Here is an 18,495-nt window from a genome sequence, read left to right as displayed (position 1 = left end):
GTGGAGTTCCACATCTTGGGTATTACTATCCCATACGTCACTAGCTCATGGACTCTTGCCAATTACATGAAAGAAAACATAATTTATGTAAGAACTTACCTGATAAGTTAATTTCTTACATTTTGGCAAGAGTCCATTAGGCCCACCCTTTTTATGGTGGTTATGATTTTTTTGTATAAAGCACAATTATTTCCAAATTCCTTTGTTGATGCTTTTTACTCCTTTCTTTATCACCCCACTACTTGGCTATTCATTAAACTGAATTGTGGGTGTGGTGAGGGGTGTATTTATAGGCATTTTGAGGTTTTAGGAAACTTTGCCCCTCCTGGTAGGATTGTATATCCCATACGTCACTAGCTCATGGACTCTTGCCAATATGAAAAAAATGAATTTATCAGGTAAGTTCTTACATAAATTATGTTTTTTTGGATTTCATGTCCCTTTAAGTCAACAGGTGTAATGAAAATGTATTAGCTGGAGTCTTACACCTGTACGCTTTGCAGACGCTGTGCTTTCACTGGTATTCCAAAGGGGTGTAGCACTTTACTTACTTACACCTAGATTACAAATTTTGCGTTCCGGTTTTAACGATGAAAAAATGGCCATTTCAGCGTAAAAACCAGAACACAGCCCTTACGAGTCTTTTCGGTATATCTATACCGCAAGCATTTTAGCCTGTAACGCAAAGTCAGTCCCGCACTCAAAAAAATGACGATTCAGTAGCGCTCATCCTATTGGCTGATTTGAACAGCCAATAGGATTTCAGTAGCTCTCATCCTTTTGGCTGATTTAAATTTCAAAAATCAAATCAGCCAATAGGAATGCAAGGGACATCATTTTGAAAAGGCTCCCTTGCATTGAAGATTCAGTATACTGCAGCGACCGTATGAAGAGGATGCTCCGCGCCGGATGTCTTGAAGGATGAATCCGCTTCACGCCGCCAGGATGAAGATAGAAGATGCCACCTGGATGTATAAAGACCTCACCGCCTGGATGTCCGGACTTCAGAAACTGTAAGTGGATCGTCAGGGGTTAGTGTTAGGTTTTTTTTTTTTACTTTTTTTGTGTGTTTTTTTTTTTTTAGATTAGGGTTTGGGCATTCTTAAAAGAGCTAAATGCCCTTTTCAGGGCAATGATAAACAGCTGAATGCCCTTTTAAGGGCAATGCCCATACAAATGCCCTCTTCAGGGCAATGGGTAGATTAGTTTTTTGTCAGAGTTAGGTTTTTTATTTTGGGGGCTTGGTTGGGTGGTGGGTTTTACTGTTGGGGGGTCTTTGTATTTTTTTTTCAGGGAAAAGAGCTGATTTCTGTAGGACAATGTCTTACAAAAGGCCCTTTTAAGGGCTATTGGTAGTTTATTGTAGGCTAGGGTTTTTTTTTATTTTGGGGGGTATTTTTATTGGGCTATTAGATTAGGTGTAATTGGTTTTATTTTGGATAATTTTGTTTGTTATTTTTTGTAATTTTGTGTTTGTTATTTTTTGTAATTTAGTGTTTTTTTATTTTTTGTAATTTAGTAATTTTCTTTTGTAACTGTAGATTTAATTTTTTTAGTAGTGTTAGGTTTTTTTAATGTGTAATTAAGTTTTTTTAATTTGTAGTTATTTTAATTTTAGTATAATAGTAATGTTAGTTTAATATACAGGTGAAACTCGAAAAATTAGAATATCGTGCAAAAGTTAATTTATTTCACTAATGCAACTTAAAAGGTGAAACTAATATATGAGATAGACTCATTACATGCAAAGCAAGATAGTTCAAGCCGTGATTTGTCATAATTGTGATGATTATGGCTTACAGCTCATGAAAACCCCAAATCCACAATCTCAGAAAATTAGAATATTACATGCAATCATTAAAACAAGGATTGTACATAGAACAATATCAGACCTCTGAAAGTACAAGCATGCATACTGTATGTACTCAGTACTGTACTTGGTTTGGGCCCCTTTTGTATCAATTACTGCCTCAATGCGGCGTAGCATGGAAGCTATCAGCCTGAGGCACTGCTGAGGTGTTATGGAAGACCAGAATGCTTCAATAGAGGCCATCAGCTCTTCTGCATTGTTTGGTCTCATGTCTCTCATCTTTCTCTTGGCAATGCCCCATAGATTCTCTATGGGGTTCAGGTCAGGCGAGTTTGCTGGCCAATTAAGCACAGTAATCCCACGGTCATTGAACCAGGTTTTGGTGCTTTTAGCAGTGTGGGCAAGTTCCTGCTGGAAAATGAAGTCAGCATCCCCATAGAGCTCGTCTGCGGAAGGAAGCATGAAGTGCTCCAAAATCTCCTGGCAGACGGCTGCGTTGACCCTGGACTTAAAGAAGCACAGTGGACCAACACCAGCAGATGAAATGGCTCCCCAAATCAACACAGACTGTGGAAACTTCACACTGGACTTCAAGCATCTTGCAGTGTGTGCCTCTCCATTCTTCCTCCACACTCTGGGTCCTTGGTTTCCAAATAAGATGCAAAATTTGCTCTCATCAGAAAAGAGGACTTTGGACCACTGAGCAACAGACCAGGTCTGTTTTTCTTTAGCCCAGGTAAGACGCTTCTGACGTTGTTTGTTGTTCAGGAGTGGCTTGACAAGAGGAATACGACATTTGAAGCCCATGTCCAGGATCAGTCTGTGTGTGGTGGCTCTTAATGCACTGACTCCAGCCTCAGTCCTCTCCTTGTGAAAGTCCCCAACACTTTTGATTGGCCTTTTCCTGACAATCCTCTCCAGGCTGCGGTCATCCCTGCTGCTTGTGCACCTTTTTCTTCCACACTTTTCCCTTCCACATAACTTTCTATTAATGTGCTTTGATACAGCACTTTGGGAACATCCAACTTCTTTTGCAATTACCTTTTGAGGCTTTCCCTCCTTATGGAGGGTGTCAATGATGGTTTTCTGCACAACTGTCAGGTCAGCAGTCTTTCCCATGATTGTGATTCCTACTGAACCAGACTGAGAGACCATTTAAAGGCTCAGGAACCCTTTGCAGGTGTTATGGCTTAATTAGCTGATTAGAGTGGGACACTTTGAGCCTAGAATATTGCACTTTTTCACAATATTCTAATTTTCTGAGATTGTGAATTTGGGGTTTTCATGAGCTGTAAGCCATAATCATCACAATTATGACAAATCACAGCTTGAACTATCTTGACTTGCATGTAATGAGTCTATCTCATATATTAGTTTCACCTTTTAAGTTGCATTAGTGAAATAAATTAACTTTTGCACGATATTCTAATTTTTCGAGTTTCACCTGTATAGTTTAAGCTTAGTTTTTTTTAATTTCACAGGTAAGTTTTTATTCATTTTAAGATAGGGATATTGTCATTTTAATATAAAGTTAGGGGGTTGTTAGGTTTAGGGGTTAATAGTTTAATTCATTTTTTTGCGATGTGGGGGGCTGTCAGTTTATGGGTTAATAGGTTTGTTTAATAGCGGTGATGTGGGAGGCCAGAGGTTTAGGGGTTAATAACTTTATTTAGTGGCGGCAATGTCGGGAGTGGCAGATTAGGGGTTAATAGCTTTATGTAGGTGTCAGCGATGTCGGGGCAGCAGATTAGGGGTGTTTAGACGTAGGGTTTATGTTAGGGTGTTAGGTTTAAATGTAACTTTTTTTCCCCATAGACATCAATGGGGTTGCGTTACGGAGCTTTTCATTTGGCGCTTCAGGTGTTAGTTTTTTTTTCTAACACATTCTTCCCATTGATGTCTATGGGGAAAGCGTGCATGAGCATGTCAAAGCAGCGCTTGGATTTTGTGTGGTATGGAGCTTATTGCCATCATATCGCAAGCACAAGGCTTCTTTTCAAAAACTTCTAATGGCAGCGCTATAGAAGGTGAAATAACACAACTTTTGTTGCGTTCATTTCGCACCCACTATAGCGCAAAACTTGTAATCTAGGTGTATCTTTATAAAATGTCACTGAATAAATTGTCATTACACCTGTATGCTTAACTCTGGAATCTTTGTTTCATAATTGTATAGCACCCTGGCGGCTTTCAGTTGGAAGTAAGAATGCATGCATGTGGAGGATAATATATATATATATATATATATATATATATATATATATATATATATATATATATATATATATATACATGTATGGGTGTGTGTGTGTATATGTGTATATACTGTGTATATATATATATATACATGTATGGGTGTGTGTGTGTATATGTGTATATACTGTGTATATATATATATATATATATATATATATATGTATACATATACCCCATGTGTATCTGCACTCACAATATCATTCAGTCATCAACCAGGGTGCCAAGTCAGTAGTATTCACAGTCAATTCCAACAAAGGACTGCACTCACTGGATTTTAGATAAAACACTTTTTAATTGTGGTAATTAAACAAATAAAATCAAACCTCAGTTCTTTTGCACTGAGGTTTGATTTTATTTGTTCTTTTTTTTTGCGCAGATGAACTGCCACTAGATGTTGCAACTGTGAAACAATAGTGGATACTATGTTACATATGTATCTGTATACTCTAGGTGATGTGCTTAGATAGACTTTATATATTAGCATTATGTTAATATGGATTGCTATGGGGGCTGTTGCCATGACAACCCCGGTTTTGGCGCAATTTGCACTAAATGTTTGATGGGTGAGGCTTAATGTGTTTATATTGCACTGTGTTCACTTGTATGTTTGTTCTGGTCTGAGGAAGGGGTCTAAGGACTCCGAAACTTTACCACAATTAAAAAGTGTTTTATCTAAAATCCAGTGAGTGCAGTCCTTTGTTGGAATTGACTATGTATACATATATATATATATATATATATATATATATATATATATATATATATATATATATATATATATATATATATGTGTGCACATTTATGTGTTTATATATGTATATACATGCATATATACACAAATAAAGACATTTATACATATATACTTATAAATACACTTTGGAGCCCTTTCCATTCAAATTCCTTAAAAGTTGTAAAATCATGTAAATCAATTTAATATTTAATTATGTATTTTAATGTGTTACTATGGTACATATTTAACATTCCAATAGTCTTCACCTAAAAGAAAACATTCTTTGTATTTTTAAATATATATATATATATATATATATATATATATATATATATATATTACAAAAAATCATATATATATATATATATATTTAAAAATAAAAAGAGTATTTATTTCTTCTATGTGAAGTACATTGGAATCTAAAATATTCATAACTACCTTCAACTTTAGAGCTGTAGGTCTAACGCGGTGTCGGGTTAGCGTGCGAGCAATAGGTGTTTTTTGTTCTGCATGCTCCATTGAAGTCTATGAGGAGAACAAGTTAATGTGGTTGCGATATCCGAAGTCCTGAAGTTAGCGGGCATTGGGTTTTGCTTGTGTGCTAACAATTTACCCAGCACGCTAACCTGCACGTGTTAAAAGTTTACTTTGAGCAGTGTTTGTGCAAGTGAGATTAATTTGCAAACCTACTTGTAATCTGGCCCATAATGTCTTGAATTCAAATGACCTCTTTAGCAGTACGTGTTTGTACATAAAAATAGTAGAAATGATTTGTATTTTATTTTCTTTGCTTATCTTGGTTTTTTTTCTGCCTAACGCTTATTTGCATTGTACACAACTATGTATTGCCTTTTTGTTTTATAGACTTTTTCAAGCACTGATTTATATTTTTAATTCTCCAGTATTGATCCACTGTGATTTTTGTGTCTCTTAAGACAGTGTTCTATTGACCTTGGATACCTAAAGCTTTCCTGCCTTATTCGTTCTTTTCATTTCCTGTCATGCATTCTGTTTATTTTCGGTGACACACAAAAAATCAATGAAGCAGAGTTAAATGTGAAGAAATAACTTTTAAAGCAAGAACTAAGTTAATTTTTTTCAAAGATAAGGCACATTGGGCAAAATTAGTTTTACAGTATGGCTATACCACTGACAAATCGGCCTTTGTGCGCAAAATGGCGGGTCTCCCGTATTGCAAGTCACGGCGGTACGGCTATACCGCAAGCGTTTTAGTCTGTACTGCAACTCCATTCTGCACCCAAAAAATGGCTTTTGAGTGTGCAATTTTCATTGTGCCTGTATTACAAGTTGTGCATTCCGGCTATAACGCTAGCTATACAAAACTCATAACAAAAATGTTACAAAGTACACTAACTCCTATAAACTACACTATTAACCCCTAAACTGCCATCCCCTGCATCGCAAATACTTTATTAAACTTATTAACCCCTAATCCGCCACCCACCCACATAGTCAACACTAAAATAAAGTTTTAACCCCTAAATCGCCGACCCCCCACATAGCCAACACTAAATAAACCTATTAACCCTAAACCACCAGCCCCCCACATCTCAACAACTATAATAAACCTATTAACCCCTAAACCGCTGCCACCCCACATCGCAGCTACTATAATAAACCTATTAACCCTTAAACCGCCAGCTTCCCACATCGTAACACACTAAATTAAACTGTTAACCCCTAAACCTAACACCCCTAGCTTTAAATTTAAGTTACAATATACTAACTATCTTAAAATAAATAAAAACTTACCTGTTAAATAAAAAAAAACTAAGCTTAAACTATTAATTAACCTAACATTACTATTTTTAAAAACTAAAATAAATGGCGGTTTAGGGGTTAATAGATTTATTATACTAGCTGCGATGTGGGGGGCCGGCAGTTTAGGGGTTATTAGGTTTATTATAGTAGTTGCGATGTGGGGGCGGTGGTTTAGGGGTTAATAACTTTATTTAGTGTCAGGGGCGGTGGATTAGGGGTATTTAGACTAGGGGTTTATTTTAGGGTGTTTGGTTTTTACATATTCTTATTGTCCCATAGACATCAATGTGGATTGCATTATAGCGTTCTCCATTCCGCAATCACAGGTGTTAGTTTTTTCTAACACTTGTTCTCCATTGTGTGGTAGCACTACATTTTTAGCGTTATTTACGCAGCGGGTGTAGCGCACAACTTGTAATCTTGGTGAGTGGTTTGAATCTTTGTACAATTTTAATTCTCGGCAATGGTTTAGAATGTGTCATACGTTTTTTCTTTTTTTATTTCAGATTAAGTACTTTGATTCGATAAAACTTGTTATGTCTGCGTCCAATGATGAATCTACAGCTTTAGTAATAGGTAAATATTTACTTTTTGCTTTTAAAACTAATCTATAGTAGTTTTAATGTTTCTGAAAAATTATTCCTGCATTAAATCTAAAAAAAAAAAATAATTTACAAAAACATTTTTTTTTTTAAACCACAAACTATTTTCTTATTCTGAAAATTGGTAAAGCTTTCTCCAGATTTCACAAGGCTAACCCTGCTACATGTATGTCCCGTGTTGGCTTTAGTGAAGGTGATAAGAAGTTATAACAAAAAGCTAGTGGCTACCCAGGATTACTTTATAAAATAATCTGCATTGGCTCCCCCCAATAACACAAGTGGTAGGAAGAGCTTAAACTATTGAAAAACAATTCACGCAAACAAGTGTTAATGCATCATACTTTGTGGCATGTTAATTTATTACAAGACTACAGAAAACTCTTTATTACACAGTGTTTTATGTCCCTTTAACTACTACTTTTGGTATTGGTAATAACTAAAGAGCTATGATATCTATATACTATTATACAATATAAAGTACATAATACAATTTATTAATAAACTAGTATCAGGCTGATAGCTGCTCAGGAGCGTGCATGTGTCTTTAGCAGTCTATGGAAGCAACATTGAAACATTGTATAACACTGCAATAAACAATGTTGTAAACACTGCTACCAGAAGATGGCTATAGACACATGCACACCCCTGAGCTCACCTAGGATTACTCTTTACCAAAGGAAACCAAGAGAACTAAGCAAAATTGATAATATAAGTAAATTGAAATGTTTAAAATGTCATACTCTATCCAGTGAATTTGTTTCATTTTTACTGTATTGTTCCTTTAAGGGGAGTAATGGTGTAGATTAGCACCACTTAGGGACCATCTTTAACTTTATAATGACTGATAAGGTAAGTAAAATAGTTCACCTCTCTTTTCAATATTATCTATGCTTTAAATGTTGCAAATTTTTAATTTCTCATAGTCTGATCCATTCTCACAAATCCTGATTTTGCATTCCAGTGTATTGCCCCCGTACCAACATCAACTCAAAATTTTCTTAGTACAATCTAAAAGAGTATTTCAAAATTTGCTTTACTTTTGGAATATTGGATGTTCCTGTAGTGAATAAACCAATGTTTCCTGTGAGAGTTGTCCCTATCAGCCAATAATCAATAAAGTCTCAGGACAATCATGTACTTCCTATTGCTTTCACTTTAAATTGAACTTACGTAACCTTTTCTTTTTCTTTAAAAAATATGATTCATTTCTGTTCTTTCATATGCATTATAGATAATATTTTGTGTAATATGACCCTTTAATTATTGCCATCCTGCACTAAAGTTTGAAGGATCATTAACCTTAAATAATTCTACATTCTAATATAATACATATACATAGTAGTTATTGAAGTCTTTCATACCATATAGTTTTACTGTATTCAGTAAATGAATCCAGTTAAACTCCATATATAGGAATATCTATTTGGAAATACTTAGAACATATTCTTCTACAGTATGTGCAGTATATTGGAATGTGAAATATCTACAGTAAATGCATAGTATAACTGTTTATTAAATATGAATATTGCTTTAATCTACTTAAAGGAAAAGTTAACTTTCACGGACCCCAATGCAGCTTTGTAAAGTAAATTGAAAATTAGTGTGACTTTAATTCATAATTTTTGTAACATCATTAGTATTAAACCTTTAAAAGTACCTTTTACAACGCTCGATTCAATCGCCGTAACTCTGCCTGGCTATTACATTTTTTTTGTTTTTTAATGACGAATACCCTTTAAACCATTTTGATTGGTCCCCCACTGGCGTCCCAACAGACTAGATTTACGCCCACAATGCTATATTCGCATGCATGTCTCAAGTAATTTTCGGCCACAATATATGCACGTTCATGAGACACGCAAGCACATTCTCTGTCTTGAAGAATTCACGGCAACAATGTTTTTCTGCACATGCGCAAAATAATACGCCTCACAAGAATGCTCACGAATGTACACGTAAGAGCAGGTGGGACCAGGCTTACGTGTAAAAAAGAGAAATCAGGAAATGATCGGGTGGGCGGAGGATTGCAGAAAAAGGTATGAGATTTAGGACAACTAACTACTAAAGACTAATAGGGGTTTTTTTTTGGTTTTTTTAAAAATAGCTACTGTACTTAACAAATGAACATTAATGGATGGCATTAATGTTGAGGCTCTAAATTTACTTTCACTTTAACTGCAAAGGGCTCTAATGCACTTATATATATTTCTATATGTGTGTACATATGTATTTATGTGTTTATATGTGTATATATATGTCTGTAAATACATATATACACTAGGGATGGGCAAATGTGTTTATGTTCAAATTCGAATGTTAGAACGAATGTTATTGTAGAAATTCGATTTACATAATCGAATGTTGATAAGGACGCAGCTTCATTAAAATTCTATTATCGAATGTTTTTTACAGTTTTCGAATGTGACAGTCGAATTCAAATGTGACAGCTGTAGGCTAGAAATACTATTTCGAATTTGAATGTGACATTTCAATTTGAATCTGACATTCAAATTTGAATGTGACATTTATAAAACACAGTATTAGACTAGAAATACTATTTTGAATTTGAATGTGACATTTATAAAACACAGTATTAGACTAGAAATACTATTTTGAATTTGAATGTGACATTTGAATTTGAATGTAGCATTCAAATTCAAATATCACATTTTGAAATTAAATGTGATATAAAATACATAGCTAAACATTCTATTATTCGAACAAATATTTTTGAATGTTATTGAAAAATTCAAAAACTAAAATTTGAAAATAGAATGTTAGAATGTTATATAAACATTCGAAATTCGAATAAACTAATCGATAATAAATATCAAAATTCGTTTTAAATTTCGAATTTTTAGAAACATTCGCTCATGCCTAATATGCACATATGATTGTAAACACATATACATACACACACACACACATATAGAAACTTATAATCTCCCTTACAGATATATAGTGTACCAGGATGCCGATCTCCACGCTCTCCCGAGTACACACGCTCCTTGCGATGAAGTCATCATCCCGGGCAACCTGGAGCCGGTCTCAACTAAAACATAAAATACAAAAGATACAATACAAATATGACCAAAATCCGCTACTACATAATAATTCTGACATAATCAGCTGATATTGTCTAGTTTTCTGTTGATCTGCAAAAAAGTTTCAAATTAAGGTTTCACAGAAAGACATGCCAGTCCAAATATGTGTTCAGTCCCCTTGGGACCAGCATATCCAAATTATAGGTCCATCTTGCTTCCTTTTGTAATAGCAACCTGTTACAATCACCCCTTCTATTTAGAGGCGGGACGTGATCTATAATGGTGTACTTTAGATCCGCCACACTGTGATTAAGTTGGAAGTGCCGGGAAACCGGTTGTTCAGAGAACCCTTTGTTGATAGCTGTACGGATGGCAGACCGATGATTCGTCATGCGTGTCCGTAAGTCATCACAGGCCTTACCCACATAAAAAGACCACAGGTGCAATGAAGAAGATACACAATGTATGTAGTGGTACACGTTAGGCGATATTTGTGCTTGTAGCTTTTTCTTCTGTGTGGGTGTGAGAATTAATACAACACACAGAGAAAGCTTGGATTGTGTGGCTGTTTTAGGGACCCAGGTTTTGGAAGGGACTTCGACGAGGTACCTGGGCTTGTCCCATTTGGCCAGATGTGGTAACTAACCCTTCCATTTTTGCTTTTAATCTTAGCTGAGTACTGGACTTTCTCTGTGTGTTGTATTAATTTGTTTTGTAATTTTGTAATTTTCCCTATGGGCCTTGCACCCAAGCCTGTCTGGGGTTAACTGCCTGTGACTCTGGGGACAGCACAGCTTTCTGTGAGTGCCAGTGAGCACCCAGGGCTGAGCATGTTGCAGGGTCATGGGATGTGTACCCAGTCCAGTCTGAGAGTGCAGTCCCCTTCCGTGTTTTTTATATGTCTTGGGTGATTACATAAGGCTGTGCACCCTTCACTTGTTCCCAGTTTGTTGACTTGAAAGCTTGCATTGTGTGGCTGTTTTAGGGACCCAGGTTTTGGAAGGGACCTTGACGAGGTACCTGGGCTTGTCCCATTTGGCCAGATGCGGCACCCAGGGCTGAGCATGTTGCAGGGTCATGGAATGTGTACCCAGTCCAGTCTGAGAGTGCAGTCCCCTTCTGTGTTTTATATATATATATATATATATATATATATATATATATATATATATATATATATATATATACCTATACATTGTCATGTATATGTATGTACTGTATCTCTATGTTAAAGCCCTTTGCATGCCTTTTATTTTTCTAACACCTGAGACCTCATATAAGATACTTCATGTAGAAAGTGTCATGAATTCGCCGTTCATCGCCGTGTCGCCGCGGCTCCCGGATCTCTTCTGGGTTCCTACGTCACGTTGCTAGGCAACGTGACGCATTCTCTGACAACCCCTATGACGTGGCGGCCTCTCTCTGCCTTTAAATCTCGGCGGGAGATTTACTCGGTGCCCGTTTGTTCTCTTCTGCCGGTCCCTGTCTATGTGAGTACAATCTTGTGAAATCTGACCCTATCCTTCATGACATTGTTTTGCCAATGCCTCTTGCTTCCAAATCTTGTTTGCCTGCTAACCTGCCTAAAGGACATTATCATTTGTTTGCGGACACCTTCTTAAAGGGACATTATCTTTGTTTGCTTTAATCCTGCTAATAAGGACATTATCATTTGTTTGCTGACAATCCTGCTCTAAAGGACATTAACATTTGTTTGCGGACACCTGCTTAAAGAGACATTATCTTTGTTTGCTTTAATCCTGCTAATAAGGACATTATCATTTGTTTGCTTACAATCTTGCTTAAAAGGACATTATAATTTGTTTGCTTACAATCTTGCTTAAAAGGACATTATCATTAGTTTGCGGACACCTGCTTAAAGGGACTTTATCTTTGTTTGCTTTAATCCTGCTAATAAGGGCATTATCATTTCTTTGCTGACAATCCTGCTTAAAAGGACATTAACATTTGTTTGCGGACACCTGCTTAAAGGGACTTTATTTTTGTTTGCTTTAATTCTGCTAAAAGGACATTATTATTTGTTTGCTAACAACCTGCTTAAAGGGACAAATCTAGTTTGTTGCAAACCTGCAAGAAAGAAACATATTCATTTATCCACTGTCAACCTGCTTAAAGGGACATAAGCTTTGTTTGTTTCTATTTTCCTGAGAAAGGAACGCTATCTCCTGTAAATCAATTCTATCCTCAAGAAGATATTTTGAATTACTATTCTTTTGGGAAGTTCTGATACCCTGCTTATTTTGTTTCCTGAGTGGGTCACGTCCTGGATATTTCTCAGTGTGCTAGCGTGTGTTTTAATATCCACGCTAGCAGTTGGGTTAAATCCTGAACTGACTAAATACGGCTGACATTACAAACGGGCCATAAATGGACCCCACTGAATTATCCATGGCCGTGACTCACCAGGGACAGTTACTGGGATCTCATGCTACCCACTTGCAATCCTTGGATACTAAGCTGGATCAAATCACTACATTATTACAGAGCTTGGTTGCTCCTATCCCTCCCAATCCTAACATTGAGGCATCTCCTCCTCCTATTCCCAACAACCAATCACAAGGACATTTGAGTCCTAGGATTCCTCTTCCAGATAAATATGATGGGAATCCTGAAGATTGTAGGGGTTTTTTGAATCAATGTCGACTTCACTTTCGTAACAGTCCTACCCTTTTTGCTACTCCCTCATCTCGGATTACATTCCTTATTTCCTTAATGAAAGGAAGAGCTTTGGCCTGGGTATCACCTCTGTTAGAAAAAGATGATCTTATACTTCAGGATGTGGATGCTTTTCTTTCTGTTTTTTCTAACGTGTTTGACAAACCTGGAAGGACTTCCGCTGCTGAAGCTTCTCTATTAGACCTACGTCAGGGTGGTCAATCAGTGTCTCAATATGCCATTGAGTTCCGCACTCTTGCATCTGAAACTAATTGGAATCAGGGAGCTCTTAGAGCAGCTTTTCGCAAAGGACTTTCAGAACGTCTCAAAGATGAATTGGTGTATCGGGAACTTCCAGAATCCCTAGAAGCCTTAATAAATCTTTGCATCAGTCTTGATTCTAGATATCGTGAACGCCAACAAGAAAGAGAAAGAAATCAGAGGTCCTCAACTCGAACTCCTTTTCGTCTGGCTCCTCGTTTTTCTAACCCGGTAACGACTGCCTCTCCTTCTCCTGATCAAGCTGAACCTATGGAAGTAGGAACCATAAAATTAACAGAAACTGAGCGTTTGAGAAGACGTTCTCTTGGCCTGTGTCTATACTGTGGCCTTAAAGGGCATTTATTAAGGGATTGTCCTACCAGGCCAGTAAAAGCCAGGGCTTAACTTCTGTCCAGGGAACTAAGTTAAGCCAAAAACAAGTTCATTCCCTCTATAATAAACTCTTTGTTCCTGTAACCCTTCAATTGGGTGATAACAAGATTCATACCCAAGCTCTTATTGATTCTGGTGCTGGAGGAGTGTTCATTGACTCCACTTTTGTGTCTACTCACACTATTCCCTTACTAAGAAAGAAGTTTTCAGTTTCCGTCTCTACTGTTAGTGGAGATCCTTTGGGTTCCGGACTCATCCAGTTTACTACTATACCCATACTTTTTTCTGTCGGAGTACTTCATTGTGAGAGGATATGTTTTGATGTGATTACTACTCCTCAATTTCCCATAATCCTGGGTCTTCCTTGGCTTCAGTTACATAATCCTACCTTTTCTTGGACCCATGGTGAACTCACCTCCTGGGGATTATCTTGCCATACTAACTGTCTTCAACCACTTACTAAAATACCACTCACTATTGCTCTTACTACCGACACTTCTGGTCCTCTACCTACGCAGTATCAAGATTTTGTCGATGTCTTTTCTAAAAAAGAAGCAGAACGTCTTCCTCCTCATCGTTCATTTGATTGCCCTATTGATCTTCTTCCTGGAGCTCCTTATCCTCGAGGCAAAACTTACCCACTTTCTAGGCCTGAAAATGTAGCCTTGGAAGAATATATCAAAGATAATTTGGCCAGAGGATTCATTCGACCCTCCTCTTCTCCTGTAGGGGCTGGGTTCTTCTTTGTGGGAAAGAAGGATGGCGGACTGCGACCTTGTATCGATTACAGAGGGTTAAATCAAATTACCATCAAGAACAGTTATCCTTTACCCCTAATACCTGAATTATTCACATATCTTCAAGGTTCCACCATTTTTACCAAGCTCGATCTCCGTGGAGCATACAACCTTATCCGTATGCGCAAGGGTGATGAGTGGAAGACAGCCTTTAACACTCGATTTGGGCATTATGAGTATCTTGTCATGCCGTTTGGGCTGTGTAATGCCCCTGCTGTTTTTCAACACTTCGTGAATGAGATTTTTCGGGATTTCTTGAATATTTTTGTTATCATTTACCTTGACGATATATTAATTTTTTTCTCAAAACTACCAAGATCATATACATCACGTCAGGAAAGTACTTCAACGTTTAAGAGATAACCATCTATTTGCTAAACTGGAGAAATGTTCTTTTCATCAAAGGTCCATTCCCTTTTTGGGATATGTAATCTCTGAATCAGGATTTGAAATGGATCCAACTAAACTCTCTGCCATTTTGGAGTGGCCTAAACCTGATTCTCTTAAAGCTCTGCAACGTTTCCTGGGATTTGCCAGTTATTACAGGAAATTCATCAAAGGTTTTGCTACTATAACGTCACCTCTTTCGTCTCTCACCAGGAAAGGACAAAACTGTAAAGATTGGCCTCCTGAAGCTGTTGAAGCTTTTGATTCTCTCAAAAAAGCTTTCTCTTCTGCACCTATCCTGCGTCACCCAAATCCGGATTTTCAATTTATTCTTGAAGTGGATGCTTCTTCAGTTGCTGCTGGGGCTGTTCTTTCCCAACGTATACCTGACACAGGAAAGATCCACCCTGTGGGATTCTTCTCCAAGAAATTTTCTCCTTCTGAATTAAATTATGATGTAGGTAATAAGGAGTTACTTGCTATTAAAATGGCACTGGATGAATGGAGGCATTGGTTGGAAGGCACTTCTTTGCCGTTTACTATACTCACAGATCATAAAAACCTTCTCTATCTTCAAACGGCCAAACGACTGAACTCCAGACAAGCACGTTGGTCTTTGTTCTTCTCACGTTTTCATTACAATCTGTCTTATATTCCCGGTTCTAAGAACATCAAGGCTGACGCCCTTTCCAGACAATTTCAAGATACTTCAACTCCTGAATCTGGTACCATACTTCAACCTCATAAAGTCTTAGCCCAGTTATCAACCTCGTGGTTACATGACTTACAATCTGCTCAAAAGGATCTTCCTTTGTCTTGCAAACCTCCTGATGGCCTACTCTTTGTTCCTAAACGTCTTCGTTCCAAGATTCTATATTGGGCTCACGACAGTCCTCTCTCTGGACATCCTGGCATCAGTAACACCACTCGAAGGCTCAAGCAACATGTCTGGTGGCCTACTCTGTCTCAAGATGTTACAGATTATGTCTCAGTATGTACACAGTGTGCCAGCAATAGGACTCCTTGTCAACTTCCCTCCGGTTTGCTTCAACCGTTACCCATTCCTCATCAGCCTTGGACCCATTTATCCATGGATTTTATTACCGATCTTCCTCTTTCAGCTGGAAACAACACTATCTGGGTGGTTGTTGACAGGTTCACTAAGACAGCTCACTTCATTCCTTTACCTGGTTTACCATCTGCCAAAAGACTTTCCGAACTTTTTCTCTTGCACATTGTGAGATTACATGGCTTCCCTCTGAACATTGTTTCGGATAGAGGAGTACAATTTGTTTCTCGGTTTTGGAGATCACTCTGTAAACACTTTGGAACAACTATCTCTTTGTCTACTTCACATCATCCGGAGTCTAATGGCCAAACCGAAAGGGTTAACCAGTGCCTTGAAACTTATTTGAGGCATTATGTGGATCATCATCATTCTAATTGGACTGGTTACCTTCCACTAGCAGAATTGGCTCATAACACACGTTACAACTCCTCTCTTCAGACCTCTCCTTTTCATGCAGCCTATGGATTTCAACCCAGAACGTTTCCTCTACACACCTCTTCCACTGAAAATCCTGCTTCTGATCTATCCGCCAGGAGGTTAACTCGTCATTGGAAGAAGATACGCCTTCTTCTTTCCAAGGCTTCTGAACGTTATAAGTTCTATTCTGATCTTCGGCGACGGAGGGCTCCCAAATATCGGCCTGGCGATAAGGTTTGGGTTTCTTCACGTCATCTTCGCCTCAAGCAGCCTTCCACCAAATTGGGACCACGATATGTGGGTCCTTTCCGAATACTGGGTCAAGTATGTCCTACTGCTTACCGAATTGCTCTGCCCAAGACCCTCAAAGCCCATCCGGTATTCCACGTATCTCTTTTGAAACCTGTATTATCTAATAGGTATTCTAAACCTCTGCTCAAACCCCCACCTCTTTTGATTCATGGCCAACCTGAATTTGAGGTCAGTCACATCCTGGATTCCAAACTTCGTGGTAAGAAACTGTATTATCTCATTCATTGGAAAGGTTATCCTGTTACAGAACGATCCTGGGAACCTGCCCGGCAGGTGCGTGCCCCTGCCTTAATTAAGGCCTTTCACAAGTTTCACCCTACTAGGCCTGGTCCTGTCCCCCGGAGGGGTCCTTGAGGGGGGGGTGATGTCATGAATTCACCGTTCATCGCCGTGTCGCTGCGGCTCCCGGATCTCTTCTGGGTTCCTACGTCACGTTGCTAGGCAACGTGACGCATTCTCTGACAACCCCTATGACGTGGCGGCCTCTCTCTGCCTTTAAATCTCGGCGGGAGATTTACTCGGTGCCCGTTTGTTCTCTTCTGCCGGTCCCTGTCTATGTGAGTACAATCTTGTGAAATCTGACCCTATCCTTCATGACATTGTTTTGCCAATGCCTCTTGCTTCCAAATCTTGTTTGCCTGCTAACCTGCCTAAAGGACATTATCATTTGTTTGCGGACACCTGCTTAAAGGGACATTATCTTTGTTTGCTTTAATCCTGCTAATAAGGACATTATCATTTGTTTGCTGACAATCCTGCTCTAAAGGACATTAACATTTGTTTGCGGACACCTGCTTAAAGAGACATTATCTTTGTTTGCTTTAATCCTGCTAATAAGGACATTATCATTTGTTTGCTTACAATCTTGCTTAAAAGGACATTATAATTTGTTTGCTTACAATCTTGCTTAAAAGGACATTATCATTTGTTTGCGGACACCTGCTTAAAGGGACTTTATCTTTGTTTGCTTTAATCCTGCTAATAAGGACATTATCATTTCTTTGCTGACAATCCTGCTTAAAAGGACATTAACATTTGTTTGCGGACACCTGCTTAAAGGGACTTTATTTTTGTTTGCTTTAATTCTGCTAAAAGGACATTATTATTTGTTTGCTAACAACCTGCTTAAAGGGACATTCTTACGGCTAGATTTGGAGTTTGGCGGTAAAAGGGCTGTTAACGCTCCGCGGGTTTTTTTCTGGCCGCACCATAAATTTAACTCTGGTATCGAGAGTTCAAACAAATGCTGCGTTAGGCTCCAAAAAAGGAGCGTAGAGCATATTTAGCGCAAATGCAACTCTCGATACCAGAGTTGCTTACGGACGCGGCCGGCCTCAAAAACGTGCTCGTGCACGATTCTCCCATAGGAAACAATGGGGCTGTTTGAGCTGAAAAAAAACCTAACACCTGCAAAAAAGCAGCGTTCAGCTCCTAACGCAGCCCCATTGTTTCCTATTTATTTTACAGGTAACTTTGTATTTATTTTAACCAGGTACAATAGCTATTAAATAGTTAAGAACTATTTAATAGTTACCTAGTTAAAATAATTACAAATTTACCTGTAAAATAAATCCTAACCTAAGATATAATTAAACCTAACACTACCCTATCAATAAAATAATTAAATAAACTACCTACAATTACCTACAATTAACCTAACACTACACTATCAATAAATTAATTAAACACAATTGCTACAAATAAATACAATTAAATAAACTATCTAAAGTACAAAAAATAAAAAAGAACTAAGTTACAGAAAATAAAAAAATATTTACAAACATAAGAAAAATATTACAACAATTTTAAACTAATTACACCTACTCTAAGCCCCCTAATAAAATAACAAAGACCCCCAAAATAAAAAATTCCCTACCCTATTCTAAAATACAAATATTACAAGCTCTTTTACCTTACCAGCCCTGAACAGGGCCCTTTGCGGGGCATGCCCCAAGAATT

General features: G+C 37.7%; 1 protein-coding gene across 1 annotated transcript in view; it reads left to right on the top strand.

Moving 5' to 3' along the window:
• The window catches only part of LOC128652635 (WD repeat-containing protein 64-like), a 385,941-nt gene that overhangs the window by 150,927 nt on the left and 216,519 nt on the right, over positions 1–18,495 (top strand). Inside the window, exon 13 of the mRNA XM_053705567.1 lies at positions 7,085–7,154. Within this exon, the coding sequence (XP_053561542.1) occupies positions 7,085–7,154 (70 nt within the window). The remainder of the gene's footprint in view (positions 1–7,084; positions 7,155–18,495) is intronic.

The sequence above is a fragment of the Bombina bombina genome, chromosome 3 (genome assembly GCF_027579735.1).
Source record: "Bombina bombina isolate aBomBom1 chromosome 3, aBomBom1.pri, whole genome shotgun sequence".
NCBI classification, from domain to species: Eukaryota; Metazoa; Chordata; class Amphibia; order Anura; family Bombinatoridae; genus Bombina; species Bombina bombina.
Note: the sequence above shows the minus strand (reverse complement) of the source record. Positions and strands in the feature narration are given on the sequence as shown.